Source organism: Anser anser, assembly GCF_964211835.1.
Source record: "Anser anser genome assembly, chromosome: 3".
Lineage (NCBI taxonomy): Eukaryota > Metazoa > Chordata > Aves > Anseriformes > Anatidae > Anser > Anser anser.
In genome coordinates this window covers 10,787,906-10,806,870 of record NC_139722.1, presented here as the reverse complement: position 1 = coordinate 10,806,870, position 18,965 = coordinate 10,787,906, and the positions used below count along the sequence as shown (strand labels likewise).

The following is an 18,965-nucleotide window of genomic DNA, read 5'->3' as shown; positions in this document are numbered from 1 at the left end:
CAGCTGTGAAGGACGCCCTCAGGGCCAGGGAGAGACAACCCCAGATATCAGAATATAAAAATATTTAATAAAGCGTATTCTAAATACAAAATAGGGTTTATTCTTACGTAGTGTGATGTTAACCAAAAACGTTTTCCCTCAGGTCGAGCGAAAAACGATACCAGAATAGAAAAAAATATTTAATAAAGCATATTCTAAATACAAAATGGGATTTATTCTTACATAGCACAATGCTAACTGAAATACATTTTTCCCCCAGGTGTCTTTTAGTGAGTCCTCACCCCCTTTTCCCAAAAACACAGTGACTTGAGGTGAATTATAATGCTTGCAACCTGCCAAGTGCTGACTCACGGAGAAAGCTCATGAAGTGGAGAAAGGGCCTGCAACATTTCCATACAGCACTACCAAAGCTGTGGCTCAAAGCTAGCAATAAAATAGAACAGCTCAGGTCTAAGTAAAGCTATGTTCCTTGAACAGATTTCAAGAGCTGAACTGTCATCCTCCTTCGAAATGAAGGTTTAACAGTTATCAGCTGCTCCCTTCGAGCTACCTGCAGGTACAATGCAGCTCATTACCAAATTTCAGTTTCAAGGTTCACAGTGGTTTCCTGCACTGATTAAACACAGCACCAGAGAAAGCTCGTGAACGCAACTGCAGACTGAAAGCACTGATTTCTAAATGTTAGCAAGTCCTTTATTACAGTTGTGGATTTAATTACACTTGGCAAAAGAACATAGCACAGGCATATAACTAAACTAGTAGTGTCACTCTAATAAAACAGTTGTGATTTGTGAATTTTAGGAAAAGCCAATTATTTCCTATATAATTATAAAAATGGAAAAAGTGGAGTTCACGCAAAGTAAAATGTGTTAAAACAAACCTACATTCAGTTTGCATGGTTTAGAAATTAGGCTCAATTTACAATTCATAAAGAATGGTGTTGGCTTAAACCTTTGTAAAAAAAGTTAACAGATATTTCTTCACATAAATGGAACCATTAAATTTTTTTTGAAACATTTCTGTAATAGTAGCATTATCTGTGACAATACAGTATAAAAACATCATATGTGAATTACAGTTTAGACAGTATGTTTGAGACGTAACAGATACAAGGATAGAGACCTCTCTCCTCTGCTATGCTGAACTGTGGCACAGAGGGCAGAAGTTATAATTGCTTCTTTCTTTGGCTTTCATACAATGCTTACACACACTGCACATCCAGAATCGATACTCCAGGATAGGGTCTCCTGTTGCAACACATATAGGAAGTTTCCCATCTCCACTGTTTAAAGAGTAAATAAAAGGATAAAAACACAGTTTTTAAGTAGCAACAAAAACTTATTTTGTAGACATCTGCAAACCGTATAACACCTTTAACTATATGCTAATTGTGTGCTTACAACTACTTAAAAAACTGGTGATGTTTGTCTGTAAAATATTGCTTCTCTATTCAGATGTGTGCTAATTCCTTATTAGAAGTTATTACGTCATAATATTTATACAGTTAGAACAGCCAAGTCTGTAAATCTTCACTCAACAGAATGCACACCCAGAGAACCATACAGTCAACAAATTAGGGCCAGGAGATCCAAAGATGAAGTGAAAAACAGTAAAGGATATACAAAGGTAAGGCTCAATTGGCACCTGCACTTCTACTAAATTTATTCTTCCGAAGGGTCAACAAAAGTTATTAGTGAGTTTCCATGAAGTAAAAATCAAACAAGTTAAAATCCTGTTCATTAAAAATAATAATCCTGTTCATTAAAAATAAATCTGATTCACAATTTCCATACTCATATGTTCCATGCTTTTAGCCGAAAAAGATGTCAAAGACTCCATTTTGGGTACAGCCGCTCCAAAGAACTACCCGTTACACCTGCTCTTCATTTTCTGATTCTTTCACTTATTCATCTTCTCACAGTGTATAGATGTAAGTAATGTAAGTAATTCACAAAACACTGTAGGCATTGTATTAGTTAAACATTCACTCATGTTAAACATTCACTCATTCACATTTGCATCACACCACAACAGTAATGCAAACATGGTAACATGATTGTTAAGGTATCACATGCCACTAAAGTGAAGGTCGTAAGTGAAGCACTCTTGTGCTTCACATGTATTTTAAATTAAGAAGTTATGACCTGACTAGTTCCTTGAATACAGACAATCTCTATTCTCCCAAATTAAATAATGTTGTATTACCCTTTCTGTGAAAGGGCTAACACTGGCCTCATTCTTGCTCAGTATTTGGTTCAAGCAGCAAAGAATCTAACTTGGTCACACAAAAACTGCTCAAACACAAATACAGGCCACAGAAAAAAAAAACAGCAAAACAAACAAACAAACAAAAAGGTGATTTGTTATTGTATCCTATAAATATAACCCACCTCTCAAGAACAACATCCAGATCAGATTTTTTGTTATTCTTAGGACAATGTCTTGTGAATATCTCTAAAGCAAGATCTTCATATTGTTGCCTCTGGTCTGGGCTAAGAGTTTCCAAGGATTCTAGTTTAACAAAGGCTTTTGAACATGTATCAAATGCTCTATTTGCACATGCACAGAGAGCCAAAAGAGAATAGATTTCAACTGGAGGGATAATGTCTTCATAATCTCGCAAATGAAGAGCTAAGAGATAGAAAAAAAAATCCAAGGATATCATTATGTGCCTTCTGAGAAATGCAAGCTTCTATAAGAAATAGTTGCTATGAGTATATAGCATTAGTCTTGACAGTAATTCCATTGGACAATAAAAACCGAAGTCTCTTCATTGACACGGCTATGAAGCATGCATGGTTCAACACATTTCCAAAAATCAATAAAAAAACAAGGAAAACCAAGAGGACTTGAATGACAACTGAAGGAGTTTTATTGATGCTGTGACACTTCCCTCCCTGACCTTTTTTTTTTTTTTTTTTAAAACATGCTAGAGGTATTTGAAATGGAGCTTCATTTTACTTGGAGAAAGCAGAGGGCACTATTTGCTTCTCTAACTCCCACAGATTCTTTAAGAAGCTTTACAGGGAGGTCTGATGTGAATTAAAGAAGAAACTTAAAGACAGAAAAAAAAAACAGTTAGCAGAACAGATAAAAAGGCTGTCCAATTTAACAGGTAATATTTGGCAAGTTAGATTTCCATCGTAACCAATAATGTACTTTCCAGGTATCTTGACTACAGCTATATTCAGTTCGTTACATGGCTTTGTTTTAAATTCAGTGGATCTAGCAACAATAGAAAAATGTCAACTATAAATGAAATTATGTGCTGCGCAAGCCTGTAAAATTAGAACAGTTTCTTTACATGCTTAAAAACAATATCCTACCTGTTTTAAGTGCTGCATCTACAGAACCTTTGTAAAGCTGCCTTTGTGCAAGTATGAAAAAGTGGTAAGCCTCAGCTCCTCGCCAAGCATTGTCTGCAAAGCGATTAGTTGAAGAAAGAACATCATCTTCTAGCAAACCAGCCAAAGCTGAAGCAGCCTGAAAACAAGCAGTATCACAAGTAATTTTTATACGAGACAGATACAGAAGGAAACGGGGATATATGAAAATAACTTTTCTGTAGTTGGTGATTATACCAACTGTTTGTGTTAGTTGGGGAAAAATATAAATATAAAAATATATTTTAAAAAATATAAAATATAAAAATATATTTACAAATATATTTTAAAAATATAAATACATGGACCTAAAATCTATGTTGATAGGCATTTTACACAGTGCCTAAAAGGAACATATGGTGCAGATTTTCAAAGATAAATATCATATACATTTGTACAAATATATTCTGTGCACATCTGCAGACTAGTTCATAGTTTGGGTTAATATTCCATTTCAACACCAAATCTCTTAAAACTTTGTTTAACCTCTTTCATTTATGCATACAAAGTAAGTGCAAGCAGAAAAAAAAAATCATCCAATTGCTTCCCCTATACCTGGAGCAGTTTCTTTCCTAAATTATATCCAGTTTAGCTTAATCTAATCACAAAATCTCACTTTGGGACTGATACTCCTGAATGTTAGTAAAGTGAAAGTCTCACAGGAAAAAAAAAATCTTTAGTATCTTCTTAGTATCTTCTTAGTATCTTCTTAGTATCTTCTTAGTATCTTCTTAGTATCTTCTTAGTATCTTCTTAGTATCTTCTTAGTATCTTCTTAGTATCTTCTTAGTATCTTCTTAGTATCTTCTTAGTATCTTCTTAGTATCTTCTTAGTATCTTCTTAGTATCTTCTTAGTATCTTCTTAGTATCTTCTTAGTATCTTCTTAGTATCTTCTTAGTATCTTCGTATGTTTTTGTTGTTACAGTGAAAGAAAGATTCTTCCATTACAAGAACACATTAAACAATAGGCAGAAAAGTATCTAATAATACAAATGATTTAAGTGTTTAAAATATTATTTTAAACAATATGTCTTCATGGAAGACTAGCTTTAAGTAAAGAAAGGAAAGCTTTTTTCTTGAAAGGAAAGGTGTTATTTAAAAAGAAAAGCCTCAGTTTTATTTATTCTCACTAAGTAGAATATAACAGTAAGTTTGTAGAACTCAGGAAAAAAAAGACGACTCTACCTCTGAGCTTTTTCCTTTAACTTTTCCCCTTTGTTTATTTTGCATTTGTTCGTGGCCTTGCTCTATAAGTAAAGCTGATAATACATAAAGCTTTTTAACTCGCAAAGGCTTTGTTCTTTTCTTTGCTTCTTCATCCGCAATCTGAAAAAACAACACTGAGCAATTATTGTAGATAGATACAGATAAAAGTCACTTAATTCTCTTGGACAGTTACACACTTGTACAAACCTAGGAAATTATGCCAAAATGGATGGATGTTGTATATGAATATAATAATTTGGACTGCAAACAGAACTCTGAATGAATGTCTAAGTGAAGAATGCACATCATTCTGTATTTAACTAGCTTAGAAGTATATGATACCACATATTCAGTATGTTTACTCAGAAAAGATAAATCAGTGTAACCATATCTCCATATATAAGTCTGCTGACAATCTAAAAATAAACCAAAAAATAACAGATTTTTAAACAGTTAAATTTAAGAAATGTGTAAGAAATACGTAGCTTTCAACAAGATCTACTGGTTCTCCCAGTAAAGAATGGATCTTGAAAGTAACACAAGCACACACACAAATAAGTTTGCTATAAAAATTGCATATCACTCTTACAGATATGTACATAAATCTCTGCAGCCAAACCAAATCTAGGCAAAGTACTTATCTTAAAAACACATAAGCAGTTTCTGTTTGAAGGCAGAAATACCAAGATTTAACTTGCACTTCACAGCATTATTAATTTTTAAAATAAAGGAGACAAAACCAGTCCACGCAGCATAAAACAATGTAGACTTTGCACCCAGGCTGGTCTACTATACTCTTTCAACTAGACAACAGACCTTTTCTGAGGTGCAGTTCACCTCATTCTGAAGAGACAGTCTCAAAATAAATCAGATGGCTTGTGTTCTGAAAGTCTCACCACTGGCTAAAGAGAACATCCAGGGTAACTATTTCAGATAGAGATACCTTGAACTTAGAACTGGATTAATCTTGGCAGTATCCTGTATAATGGCACATGCTTACCACCTGCACATGGTTAACACCCAGATAACACCAAGAAAATAAAGACAGCATGGAAATAACTGGGGTTTTGGACTAGCTTATTATTTGACATAAAAATAAAACCTGCAATACCTTGAACATGAGATTAGCAGCTTCAAAGAAATAATTGGCTTTACGATAGAGTTCTATAGCATCAAGGATTTTATTCTTTTCCAGTAAATGACTCGCATATCGGGCTAACAAGGATCCAATCTCTTTCATATTGTGATTTTTAGCCAGCTCCACAGCTTTATTCCACTAGAAATAAAAGCAAACAGAGAAATCAACCTCAATTTTCCAATTACATTCTCAGAACAAGCTTTGCCATGAATAATCTGCAACATTTGCATGCAGTATTTCATCACTATTTAGAATGAGGCTACTATACAAAAAGTAAAAAACAAGAGAATACCAATGCTAACATCATTGCCAATCATTTGATACAGCATGCCTGTGAAACAAATGCTGGACCTTGGTCCAAAACCACAGAGAAAGCAGTTGCTTCTGCTTTGGTAAAAGCTTTGCTTTTGGTAAAAGCAAAATCACTTCATTGCTGCTCTGTTGGACGTGTGGATTTCAACACTTGTATTTCTGAAACCCAGACTCTCAAAAGCACATCTAAAAGAGGACATCAGCCCATGAGCTCGCAGCATAAACAATTGAACTTCACCTATCCTTCTACACACCTCATTTCTGGTCCACGAATTTTCTTATCTTCAACAGTTTGGCTACTGTGTTTGCCCACAGAAGTTTGGCAGGACTGAGACTCCTGACTGAATCTCATACCCGACAGCCCTTCAGATCCATCAGCTAGGAAACTGGACACAAGGCCAACATTAACCAGCCTTGCCATGCCTGTACATCAAGCTCCTCTTTGCCATTCACACTTTCTCTCCTATTTGTGTTGATGCGAACGTCTGTGCAGGTGAATCATACTGGGGAACAGCACTAGCTGTAACATGCTGATCGTTTCTCAGAGTAGTTCTTTTCCAGCTACAGGCCAGTGCAGCCACAAGCACATTTGCATCTGTATAAGGAAGGAGGGGGAATATGGAAACCATGCAGCCAGAAGCTCTCTGGTCTTCCCCTCATTCCATCAAGAGGCACGGCTGCCTTCTGCTGACACGAAGCTAACTATAGCCTAGCGCTACAAAGGCCACATGGCCACATATTTCTGTATGCTGAGCATGTTTACCACACACACAGAAGTAGCATTGCTGTAAATTCGTATGGATTCGTCCTTTCACTGATCTAGCACTAATTTCAGATAACTGGCTTAAGAACAGAAGTATGAGTTTTCATACATAAGAATCAGACAATTAACAAGGAATTGTATTTAACTGGGTAGTAGAATAAAAGCCTCAACTGCTAACTGTTATGGCTAAAGCAGATCATCTCCTCTTGTCCTACCTGGTTGAGATGTACACAGGTATCCACTGCATCCTTTGGTCGATTACATTTCAGAAAGGCTGAAACAGCTTGTTCACACATTCCCACTCTTACAAACATATAAGCTATATCCTGAAAAAAAGCATCGGCACCATGTTAAATTCACTTTCAAGTTTTTACTATATTGAATAGTAACTACAACACCATTGTATTTTTAATTCCAAAAAGCTGGAGAAAGGGGCTGTTTGTTTTATGGACTCTGAAGATGATGTGCACTGTTGCCAATCTTCTGAACGGTATGCTACTTTCACACACTAACCTCTGGAACGTACACTGCTTCTGACTTTAAAGAAATGCTACCGTAAAAGCTTTCTTTCAAATCAAATCATACCAGAAGAACTGTGTTCTTATTATTTACTATCCATCTCATGAAACTTTGCAATTACAGAGATTAAAAAAAAAAGTGCTACATCTTGCTTTGTTCAAACAACTAAAAACGAACATCAAGTTAGCATGCTTTGCATTTTTCAAGCATTTTGGAGTAATCAATCATATCACAGGCTTAAATTAGTTAGGACAATAGGTCATTTCAGGCCATACCACCAGCTTTCCCTCCTTTCAGCAGAGGATCTCTAATTTTCACTGCCCATTAACATTCCCACCAGAGCTATTATGTAAGACATTAAACCAGTGATAGAAACCAGGAAGAATTTGGGGGAAAAAAAGAGCGTGTGAATTAGACGACAAAATGAAAGCTAAATTAAGTATCCAGCCATGAGAAGTGACTTCTTAGTGAAGCACAGTTATTTTAGAGACAAATGCCACAGGTGGGGAGGGAAGCAGTGAGTTACAACTTAGCCGAACTTAACCAATGCTTAACCAAGCATGACCAATAACCACATCTATCTGGGGAACTGGCCGATAACGGAAAGGAAGAATGATGGAGAATGAAAACAGTATTATTTTAGGATCAATACCAAAGTAGCACCATTATGCTTAAGTAAGTCGGTCATATTCTGCATTCTTCCTTTGTTTTTCTCTTAACCCTACCAAGATGGGATACTTTAAATAAATAGTTCAGCATAAGCCAACGAAAAATAAAGGTGCTTCTTGCTCACAGGGAGTAATTTGTTATTCTCCGGAAGTGAGTTAGCAAGATTCTCTAGTCCCTGGTAGTCCTCCAGCATGTAGTAACACTCAGCTAAACGTTCCTGGTTTCGTCCTTGTACATAATACTGTACAGCATTTAACCTAGTAAGGAAAAAAAAAAAAGTGTTAAGTGTGGTGCTATCTGACATATAGGCACAAGTAAAACTTCAAACTGGGTAAGCCAGCTTCATCTGTAAATTTAAAGTGACATTTTAAATAGGTAAGGTTTTGTAGCTAGAATTTCACAGCTTTCCTAAAATGCACTGAAAGTTTTACTTTTCAGAGATTGTTATACTGAAGTAGTAGCAAGATTGATTTTCTGACTAGCATAAGTCAAGGAATCTTAAAACCATATTCCCACACCTGCACAGATCATGGCTGAGAGTCAACAGCAACTTGTAGCAAAACTGAAAGCTTTGTTGAGTGCCTCTGTACTCTAAAACACACACAAGTAATAAGATCTCCAAGATCATCCTCTTAAGTTCCCTAAAGCATCTAAAAATATGTTTACAGAATCTACTCAAAAGTTTCCACCTACTTCGGGGGCCAAGGTCTTTGGGATAATACAATTCAGGTAATTGTGGTATGTAGTGGAGCTGTGGAACACCATCAGGCAGAATGTTCTGGATGCTAAAAAATTTACATGGGCTTAAAAAGCAACAAGAAAAATGTATGAAAGAAAATCTCATTGCAGGTCATTAACCACTCAGACACCACTTCTAGTTCAGTAAGTCTAGTATGTAGTTTTAGCATTCTAGAAAATCTATGGTTGGTTTTGAAACTCACTGATATTTAAATACCTTTCTTCTACTTTTTTTTTTTGTTTTAAATGATTTTCTTTTGTTTAATACTAGCCTAGATATAGAGAGTATAACTGTTTGTATAGGTATTTCTCTACCCCCCTGCTCTGAAGGAACCAGATTTCTGACAACACAGATTGATTTATTTATTTTTATTTCCTTCATTCTTTATAGTTGATCAACAACTCTCTGTTCAAAGGTACAGGCCATGATGGAACCATAAATGTTTGTGCTAAATCTCATAATTCTAAAATTATTTTATGTATTATCCTGTCTTTCCCGACATCTATGCCTCCGCATAACAAGTCTTGTAACCAGTGTTATCGATTCCTTCAAACTTTCCTTCTTACTGCTTCCTTTACAGAACATACCATTTCTGACGGTCTGCAAAATAATCTCCGATAGCATTGTGTGCTTGTTCAAGAAGGGCATCATCTGAATCACCTGAGCCAGTTTTCAACAGCTGCAGTACTCGAAACCAGTCTCCTAGTTTTATCCGTAGTCCAATGGCAAGATCTCTAATATAAACGGAAGACACCAGGGGAAAGCCAAAGACAATAAAATATCTAACAAAAGTCTTGAGATAGGTATCCAAAAACATTTTCACATTCATAAGGTACAAACAGGTATCACAGTGATACCTTGTACAACTTAAACAATATTCTGTATAAGTAAATACTTATTAGTAAGGGGAAAGGCCAAGAGGCAAGGAATATGAATAATGAAGGATAAAGATGATACGTAATAAAATTCATTTCAGAGACTTCTCTTTCAAATTCAAGATGACTCTGGGTGAAGGAGAAAGACTTGGGAGTAATCCTTCCTTTTTATTATTTACCCATTTCCTACCACGTAACATTGGAATTTTGTGTGTGCAAATGCTGCAATTCCACAGGTGGATAGGAAATAAGTGGGAGAAATATATATAGCTCATTTTAAAATGTTCTAAACTTAAAGTGAGTTGAGGAATGCACTAACAAGTCAGTGCAGTCAGCCAAATAAAAACATCTATCTAAAAAACTTAAAATTGTACTTGCAAAGTATATTTCAGCCTTATTTATGGTAGGTCCTTAGCAAGATTTTTCTAGTGGTGAGAAAACTTACAAGGTCAATACAGAATTTTTTTTTTTCCTGGAGAATACGATGTTCTAATGCTGAAGAAACTAGTAAAAAAAAGAAATCAGTCTTTGCATTCTACAATCCTATAATGGCCAAACTTCTCTTCACCTATTTGGCGAGGAATGTGTCATATCTAAAAAAAAAAAAAAAAATGTGTTTCTGTGCAACTCAAGTGCTTGTGAGACATTCCACCTCTTCAAAACAGCATACTTCCAAGGGCTAATTATGTGCAAATTTTTCCCATTACCAGGCTCTAATATGAATCTTCCCCCAGCTCCTGCCTTCTTCCCCCTCCACTCCAAATTGGGGAAGGGGGACATTCCTCATTTTTACAGCATGAAAGAAGAATTATTATTTTTTCTCCAACATTCCCTACTTTTTTGCATGACCACATTAACCAAAGCCTAAACGTTTCACGTATGCAGAAGCGATTCATTCTTCTTTTCATGTTTGACCACCTCCTACATGCTGCATCCAACAATTGCTGCTTATTACTGAAAAAGGACAATGAGAAATATACAGCGCTCTAGCTAGCTAGCTAGGTAACTTATAATTTTCAGTATTACTGTCATTTTGCTTTGTTTTCATTCGTGAGCAAAAACCTCCACTAGTCCACAATTTCATCCTCAGTCCTTTCTGTTTCTCCAGAGATTACAGTTAATTAAAAACTGCATTGTTTGTATATGTAATTGGAAAGAATGTGTACTTGGCAACTAGCTAAGAGCAAAGAGTACTTAAACATTAGTTTGTTTGTATTGTTGGATTCCCAGATGAAATACCTACAAAATATTTGCTAGAAACATCTATGAAACACAGCACTACCTAGAGCAGCTAAGGTTTTGCAGTTTGTGATGTGCTGATTCACATACAGAATTGCTTACCTACGGATATAACAAAGTTCTCTCTGTCTGATCTTGTTCTGTGTTTCCAGAAACCAGTGAAGAATCCTCAGTGCTAAATTAGCCATTCCTTATTAGTGCAAGCATTTTTTTTCCCAGACATTTTTATTTTATGTGCTGCTGAGATGACTACATGCAATTACCTTCTGTCCATATTCAAATACATTCTTTCAGCTTCTTCAAATCTGCTAAAATAGGCTGCCACTTCTGCTTGCTTCATTGACTCGCTCTGCAGGTTTCCTAGACGCTTTACAAATTTAATACCTTGATAATCTTTGCAGCGCACAAAAGCTTGTTCTGCGGTCTGCAGATCTAGCTTCTGAAGAGCAGCTTCAGCCAGAAGACGCCTGTGTGAAAAACAAACATAATACATATAGAAGCAACTATAAAATAAGTTAAATGACAATCCAATTAACCAGTCATTATTTAAAGAAGACATTCAAGTTAGTGCTACAGCAATGCTCAATTGTATCGCTAACTAACCTTAATTTAATTGTCCCCAGTACATTCTGTGATCTAACATGCAATCAGTACTTACCCCGTACTGATTCAAGGAAAGATATTCAAATTGCTAATATTCTTTTGTTCAGCAAACAGAATGACACTGGATTGGTAAGAAAGGACGGTATTTGAGTGTTACAATTTGTCTGTGTGAAATGTGCAGGTAGCCTCAATGCAGCACCGTTTAAATTTTTCTGCCTATGCATATCGTAACTTTAAACCTTGATGGCAACTTCAGTATACAGGCTCCAACTAAATTGGCCGTGAAGAATAAATTATATTTCTAATCCGTCTGAATGTTCTTTGTCCAGTTAGCACAGCAGTTTGGGAGAGCAGAACAGCTCAGGAAATGTACTAGTACTGCCTAATTGGTTGAGTTCTGCAAATAGAAAATTTCTACCTTCAGACTAACCTATACCCATCAGGTGGTTTGCAAGTTTCTAGAATTTTCTGCAAAAATAAGACTAGGTATATTTAGACTATCTGCTTGACATCTTAAAATGAAGTTAATGCAGCAGGAAACTGATAAATCCAATAATATTATCGCTGTACTCAGTGATGTAAGCCATGCTTTGGCAGTATTAACTACGTATTTTTGCATCAATTTGAGAAGGTTAATATCACTTCAACTCAAGTGTTCACCACTGACACCAGTGAAACCAAGAGGAAAAAAATATACAGAAATTTAATCAATGTCCAACACAATTCAGCCTTTTTATTGAGCTGCAGCAATAAGGGAACCGTCCTGTTTTCATGTGGAATATATCTGCTGTATAGCCAGCGTTTCTAGAACAAGATTTCAACAAGGCCAAGTGCAAGGTCCCATATCTGGGCCGGGGCAATCCCAAGCACAAACACAAGCTGGTCAAAGAATGGACTGAGAGCAGCCCTGAGGAGAAGGACCTGGGGATGCTGGTTGATGAGAAGCTCAACATGAGCCAGCAATGTGCTCTTGCAGCCCACAAAACCAACCATATCCTGGGCTGCATCAAAGGCAGTATGGCCAGCAGGGTGAGGGAGGTGCTTCTCCTCCTCTGCTCTGCCTTTGTGAGACCCCGCCTGGAGCCTGCGTTCAGCTCTGGGGGCCCCAGCACAAGAAGGACGTGGAAGTATTAGAGTGAGTCCAGAGGAGGCCATGAGGATGATCAAGGGGCTGGAGCACCTCTCCTATGAAGCCAGGCTGAGGGAGTTGAGGTTGTTCAGCCTGGAGAAGAGAAGGCTCCAGCGACACCTTATAGCGGCCTTCCAGTGGGGACTCTTTGTCAGGGGATGTGGTTATAGGATAAGGGGTAATGGCTTTAAACTAAAATAAGGTAGGTTTAGATTAGATATAAGGAGGAAATTCTCTATGGTGAGGGCAGTGAGGCACTGGCACAGGCTGCCCAGAGAAGCTGTGGATGCCCCATCCCCGGAGGTGTTCAAGGCCAGGCTGGATGGGGCTTTGGGCAACCTGGTCTGGTGGGAGGTTTCCCTGCCCAGGGCAGGGGGTTTGCAATGAGATGACCTTTAAGGTCCTTTCCAACCCAAACCATTCTATGATTCTGTGATCTGTTCTGTACACGTGACATCCTGTGTTTCCTTGCATATTGAAGATCAAGCAATTTAGGAGCAAGGTGAACTGCATTTGATGTACATTTTCTGATTTTACTACAGAAAACTTATACTGAGACACAGACTGTTTCAAAAACTAACAGCTGTTTTATATTAAATAAGCAGATGGTACTAGCATAAAGCACGAACAACTTCAAAATTCCAGAACTTTTCAGCTAGTTCAAAATATTAGTAAAAATAAGAACTTACAAAAAAAAACATTTTACCGTCATCCTCAAGCTAATAGAGTTAAATTAGCATTACAGAAGCTTTCAATAAGTAGCTATCAAATCCTGTTTTTCAGAAAGTAAGTCCTGAAGACAAAAGCACAACTAGATAGTTAAGGAATGCTTTTGGGGACAGCCCTTAATGCAAGTTGTCTTAGAATTACTCAAACACTAGCTAAATTCCCCTCCGAACTATTAGAATTAATCGAACTCTCAAACTCCCCCAATGCAAGCCAAATGTCCAGGATTTAAATACAATAGTTAACTTCAAAGCAGAGCCAAAATTACTACAGAAAGGTACAGATACAGAAAATCTCCAGAGAGTTAAAGAGAACTGGCATAATGCCACACGTAACTTCAGAGAGTTTTAGTTTCTGTTACTGTTTTTCTTTAAATTATTGACTTTTCTTTTAATTAGATACCGTGGCATTTATTCTTCTAGCACCTACAATATGGGACATTAAGTGGATTTCCAGCACTGTTTTTCACATTTACTCTTTCAAATTTGCTGTGCAGAATTTAAGTTTAGTTTAATTGTTGAGTCCAACAGCTCCTTTCCTCAGATTATTTCCTTCCTAAAGCCTGTATCAAATCATGATTGACGTACCTTCCTCACTTCTCTCCTTCATGACCTGTCCAATATGGTGCATGGTTAATTAATTATACATGACTAGGAAGAAAAAGTCACTTTCCCTGCATTCTGGAAAAACATACCACATAGCCTGGAACTGTCCAAACACACCAGTTCCAAAAGATGTAGGGAACCAGGCTAGCAGGGGACTGCAGGATTCTCTTTAGGCCTTACATAAACACTATAATACTCTTTCTAGGTGATTCAGCCTCAACATGAAGACATATTCTCATTTAGAATAACAGCCCTTCAGATTGCAGCTGAGCACTGTTATTTAAAAAATAAAGTAATGATTCTCATTAAAGTGTATACTGGTTGGCTGTTCTTAGTCTGAAGTTTTTGTGTTTTTTTTACTTGAATAGCTAGTTCTGTCTGAATAGGAAAAAAAATACAAAAGAAAATAAATTTAAACAAAGAAAGGTGGCTTATTAAGAGATTTTTACCAAAGCCTGGGATGTGGATTATCTTCTATGAATTGGGAAGATTCCTCAATCCCAACTTCTTCAATCAGTGCTCGACTGTCTCGTAATGAGCGAATCTCAAAATTGATGATGTAATCTTTGTTAGGACGTTCAGGATTCTAACACAATTAATAAAGAAACACAATTTTATTTTATGTTACATTTATTTTCACCTGTCAATACCTACTGTTCAAATCATTAAGACAGATACCAACTATTCCTACAAAATAAAATTCATTACACTTACCTTTAGTATTTCATCGAGAAGAACAGATTTGATTTCTAAATCTTCAAAGTTGCAAATATATCCAGAAGTTTGTATAGGTTCCTTAAAGTAAAGTTGAAAGGGAATAAACCTGTATTCTAAATAAATTCTAAACAAACCTCTTAGGTATATGTAAAAAGATTTCCTTCTTGTCCAAACTAGGATTTAAGAGTATTTCTAACAGGACATAAATACTAAAATCCTTGGCATAAATGGTAATTCCATATAAACCAACATAATTAAAAATCCTTGTTTTCTGTAACTAGATTATGAGAAAAAGATAAAGGAAAACCTGCCAATATATGGATTCAACAGAACGGTGATCTACAAGTAACTTTTCTAAAAAAAAGTCAGTTCTTTATTTTTCAAAAGCATATATAAATTATGCTCCTGAAAATGTCATACATGCAAGAAAAATTACAGGTTTTTTTTACTTTTTGTAGGTGTGATAGTTCATTTTTTATAGTTGTTTCATCAAACAACACCCTCACATTAGAGTTGACTAGATTTTGAGATTTCCAGTTATTTATTTATATAAAGTTTATATACCTAAACACTTACCTAATTAAACTGTAAAAACAAGAACAACACTATTCAAAACAGAGCCATTAACTTATAAGTGAATTTATAAAATGAATAGTTCATATTTACCTCTGGATCCAAGTTTCTGAAGACATACATTCTTGTTTTCTCCATCATTGCAAACAAATCTGGATTATCTTTGGCCCATTTCATATCCCAGACATCTTTGCGTTCCAGTTTCAGCTGTTCACCTATCACTTGCTGTCCTGTACTGTCTATTACCCGTGCATCCAAGTCAAAGAAAGTCAAAACACCTGAAAGGTCGATGATAGCAACGCGACTTCGGGAGCAGGGGAAGGAAAGAAAAAAAATAGGACCGCTAAATAATACTATTCAAACCTATAAATCTGAAATAATTTCCTGAGCTGGCACACTTGAACCAAGTTTCCCCTCTAATCTAATTTGATGCATTCAGATGCATGTGGCTTTCATTTATCATACAGCAGAGAGAGAACAGAGACACAGAAGAAAGATATTCTCAAAACCAAGGTTTTCATCTGCTCTAAGGATCTGGCCCTGGAAGGTTCCGAAAAGTGCCTGTTTTTTATCCACCATTTTGAAGATGTTTAGTACTTCAGATAAAAAGTTGAGTAAACTACAGGTTCAGCCCCTCAAACTGTTTTCTTCACAGAGCCTAAAATTAAAAATTGAACATATGTGCTTTTCATTATTTACTAGGAGGCAGATTCTTAAATTAAAATACAGTGTGTGATCCAGTGTGTTCATCTCTAAAACAGAATTTCTGATATTTCTGCAAAGGGTGTTCTTAATATTTTTTCTAGACAATATGAAGTATAATTCAATTAATCTTTTAAGGCATTTAGAAATTGAATTTCCCACATATTTTAATGGGTTACATTTGAAAATTTCTAATTACATAGGTTGTCAGGGAATCACAGTAGCCTGGATTTACTGTTAGTAATTTACTACAAGGCCATTTTAAAAGCATTTTTTAAATATTGAAAGGTATTTAGACACCCTAAATCCTTTTAAAATCTCAAAAGAAACTCAGACAATTAGCTTCAAAACACTTGTGGATCTGAACCTTTTCTACTAACACAAAATCATTGAGGAAGGTAACAGCTTGGGTTCAAAACAAGACTAATGCAGCTATGACTAGATCATGTTGCCTTTCAAGTAGTCTATTTTTGGTCTATACCTGAAGAGGTGAGCAACCTTCATGCTCATTACAAGTTTTGCTTTAAATTATAATTTTTTTTCTGAAGTGATTAAAATTGTCTTATGAGTGCCCTTTAGTTTATTTTTGCCTTTTCTGCCAAAAGACTCTCCACACTCTCATTAAAAAAAAAACAAAACAAAAACACACTTAAATCTTAGTGGTTGTCTACCAAGTACAAAGCAGCTTCAGTATTGGCACAGCTGAAGCTTAAGAGAACTAGTCTTGGTAGGGGCTTTACCACCAGCTACAGCTTGTAACACTGGAAAAATTAACATGGGATGAACAAACACAGAAACAGAAAAAAGCCTTAGAAATACAAAATCTTCATCAATTCATGATCACAGGAGGCTTATGGCTTATGTTTGGTTTACCTAATAATACAAAAATATTTTCCTGTATATGTTTCCTTAAACCTCCCACATACACCTTAAAGAGTTTAATACACAAGGAAGCTCTAGTTACTCGGTCTCTCACAGCAATCTGACAACTGGCCAGACTGATTACTAGTAAGTTGTTAAGCAACCATTAATGGCTAACAAAATAAGTAATTTATACTGAAGAAGAGCTGTTGCCTAATTACTAGTATTTTCACCAAAATCTGTTTGCTGTGTTGGAAGCAGACCTGTGACTTACCTGGAGTTGCAGTTCAAAGACAGCTGATATGGCCGGCAGTTCAGGGTATACTTCTGAACTATGCCAGCATTAGGAAGACTGTACCTCTGAATAGTGCCAGATTCTCTGCCCTAGAGAAAAGCAACGCTTGCTTATTTTTCTACAAATACATAGCTTAACAAGATTTTCTTTATATGCTGTCCTAGACTAGAGAGTTTAGTCTAGGACTACTTTAAGGTAGTCCAAACTTCATTCCTTTTCTTTTTTTCTTGCACCCAAGACGATCTCCTAAGATCCTCATGTAAATTGCCTTTCACGTTTGACTTTTTACACACACACACACACACATATATATATACACTCTATAAACTGAAAAGCAGATTTGGCCAGGAATGTCAGAAAATCTTGACCACTGTAATATTCATTCGACTTTAACATGTTTATCCAGATCTGGTCTCATATGTATTTCCTCTCATTCCCTTCTTTTTTAACCAAAGTCACTGATTAACTACCTTCCTCCTTTCTCTTTCTCACTCTTACTCTTCAAGCACAAACAGAATCCTACAGTCAACTACCAACCCTTATACTTTCTTCATTTGTTTTCTTTCCAATCACTCACTGATTTTGTCAAACCCATTCAAAAGATGTCGTAAAAATCACTGGAGTAGGAGCATGGGAAAACATTGACATTTTTCTTTGGGGGGTGGTTAAGATGAAGAGACAATGTTCTCTTCATATTTTTGTTTTGCTAGGTTAGTTTGCTTTACAGCCCATGCGTTATGTCTGTTCATCTAATGAGATCTCTCCTCTCAGACCAGAAAAAAAACACACATCAGCTGTATGGCATGATACAATATCTCACAAATTACAAATGTATAATACATAAATGTATTAACATAGCAAAATACATAAATGCAATATATATGGCAAAATACATAAATGCAATATTTACAGAATCACACAGAATGGTTGAGGTTGGAAGGGACCTCTGCAGGTTATCTGACACCTAGACCAGGCTGCCCATTTTTACAGTAGATGGTGAGCTTTTTTTGCAATCAAAGTCTGGGAGATTTCTTGTACCTCCTATCTACAGTGCACATGAAGAAACAGAACCAGCAATGCCATTAACTGCATCGTCTGTCACAGAAGAGGCCAGAGGCTGCCTGGAGATTAATCCATGAGAGTCTGTTATCACCATGATAGGTAACAGAAACTCACATCATCATACATAATATTATTAATATGCAAATAGGAAAACTTTGTACATCTTTGGGCATTTACATACAGTCTAAAAGAGACCTCCCAGAACTCCAGTCACAGAATTGAGCCCTGACCTGGACCTTATCCTAAGAAAGGTGAATTAAACTCTACCTGTAAGTACTAAACCAGGCACCTTGTCTATACTTAAATTACAAGCAGTTAGTAAATTAGCCCTCCCAAAGAAAGAGTCCAGGCTAATGGAAGAACCTGTAGAGTTATCTTTGAAGACATCTAGAAAGGGATTTCATCTATGTTAAGTTCAGATACCTAAATGCATCCTGAAAGCCAATAAAAGCAGCATGTCCAGCCTTAAACAACAGAAGGAGTTTAAGCACTTAGTAAGCTGGACCACTCCACCTAAAACCCATGTACAAGTCAGTTACCTAAATCATAAAGACTAACCTACCCTGAATTCAAAAAAGCTTTTGAAATTACGACTGCTTGTAAGTTAATTGCAGAAGTGTCTCCTGCCTACAAGAGCATGTGGCAATTATTTGGTGGTTTTACTCAGCTGGGCAGCCGAGCTCCCTCACAACCATTCTCTCACTCCCACTCCTCAAAGGGAAAGGGGGGAGAAAATATGATGAAGAGGGCTCAAGGGTTGAGGTAAGGACAGGGAGATCGCTCAACAATTATCATGACGGGCAAAACAGACTCTGTATAGGGAGATTAGACAAATTTATTGCCTATT

The 18,965-nt window shown here is 36.4% G+C and overlaps 1 protein-coding gene across 2 annotated transcripts in view; it reads right to left on the bottom strand.

Annotated features, from left to right (window-relative positions):
* Positions 1-49: 49 nt before the first annotated feature.
* WDR35 (WD repeat domain 35) overlaps positions 50-18,965 on the bottom strand; it is a 41,884-nt gene continuing 22,968 nt past the window's right edge. For both annotated transcript variants that reach the window (XM_083831255.1, XM_083831256.1), the window contains exons 15-27: positions 17,036-17,145; positions 15,292-15,502; positions 14,623-14,703; positions 14,358-14,494; positions 11,109-11,312; positions 9,319-9,465; positions 8,117-8,249; positions 7,020-7,130; positions 5,703-5,867; positions 4,571-4,711; positions 3,327-3,483; positions 2,391-2,631; positions 50-1,282 (exon numbers count right to left, since the gene is read on the bottom strand). In XM_083831255.1, coding sequence (XP_083687381.1) covers positions 1,135-1,282; positions 2,391-2,631; positions 3,327-3,483; positions 4,571-4,711; positions 5,703-5,867; positions 7,020-7,130; positions 8,117-8,249; positions 9,319-9,465; positions 11,109-11,312; positions 14,358-14,494; positions 14,623-14,703; positions 15,292-15,502; positions 17,036-17,145 — 1,986 coding nt within the window. In that variant the 3' untranslated portion in view covers positions 50-1,134. The remainder of the gene's footprint in view (positions 1,283-2,390; positions 2,632-3,326; positions 3,484-4,570; positions 4,712-5,702; positions 5,868-7,019; positions 7,131-8,116; positions 8,250-9,318; positions 9,466-11,108; positions 11,313-14,357; positions 14,495-14,622; positions 14,704-15,291; positions 15,503-17,035; positions 17,146-18,965) is intronic.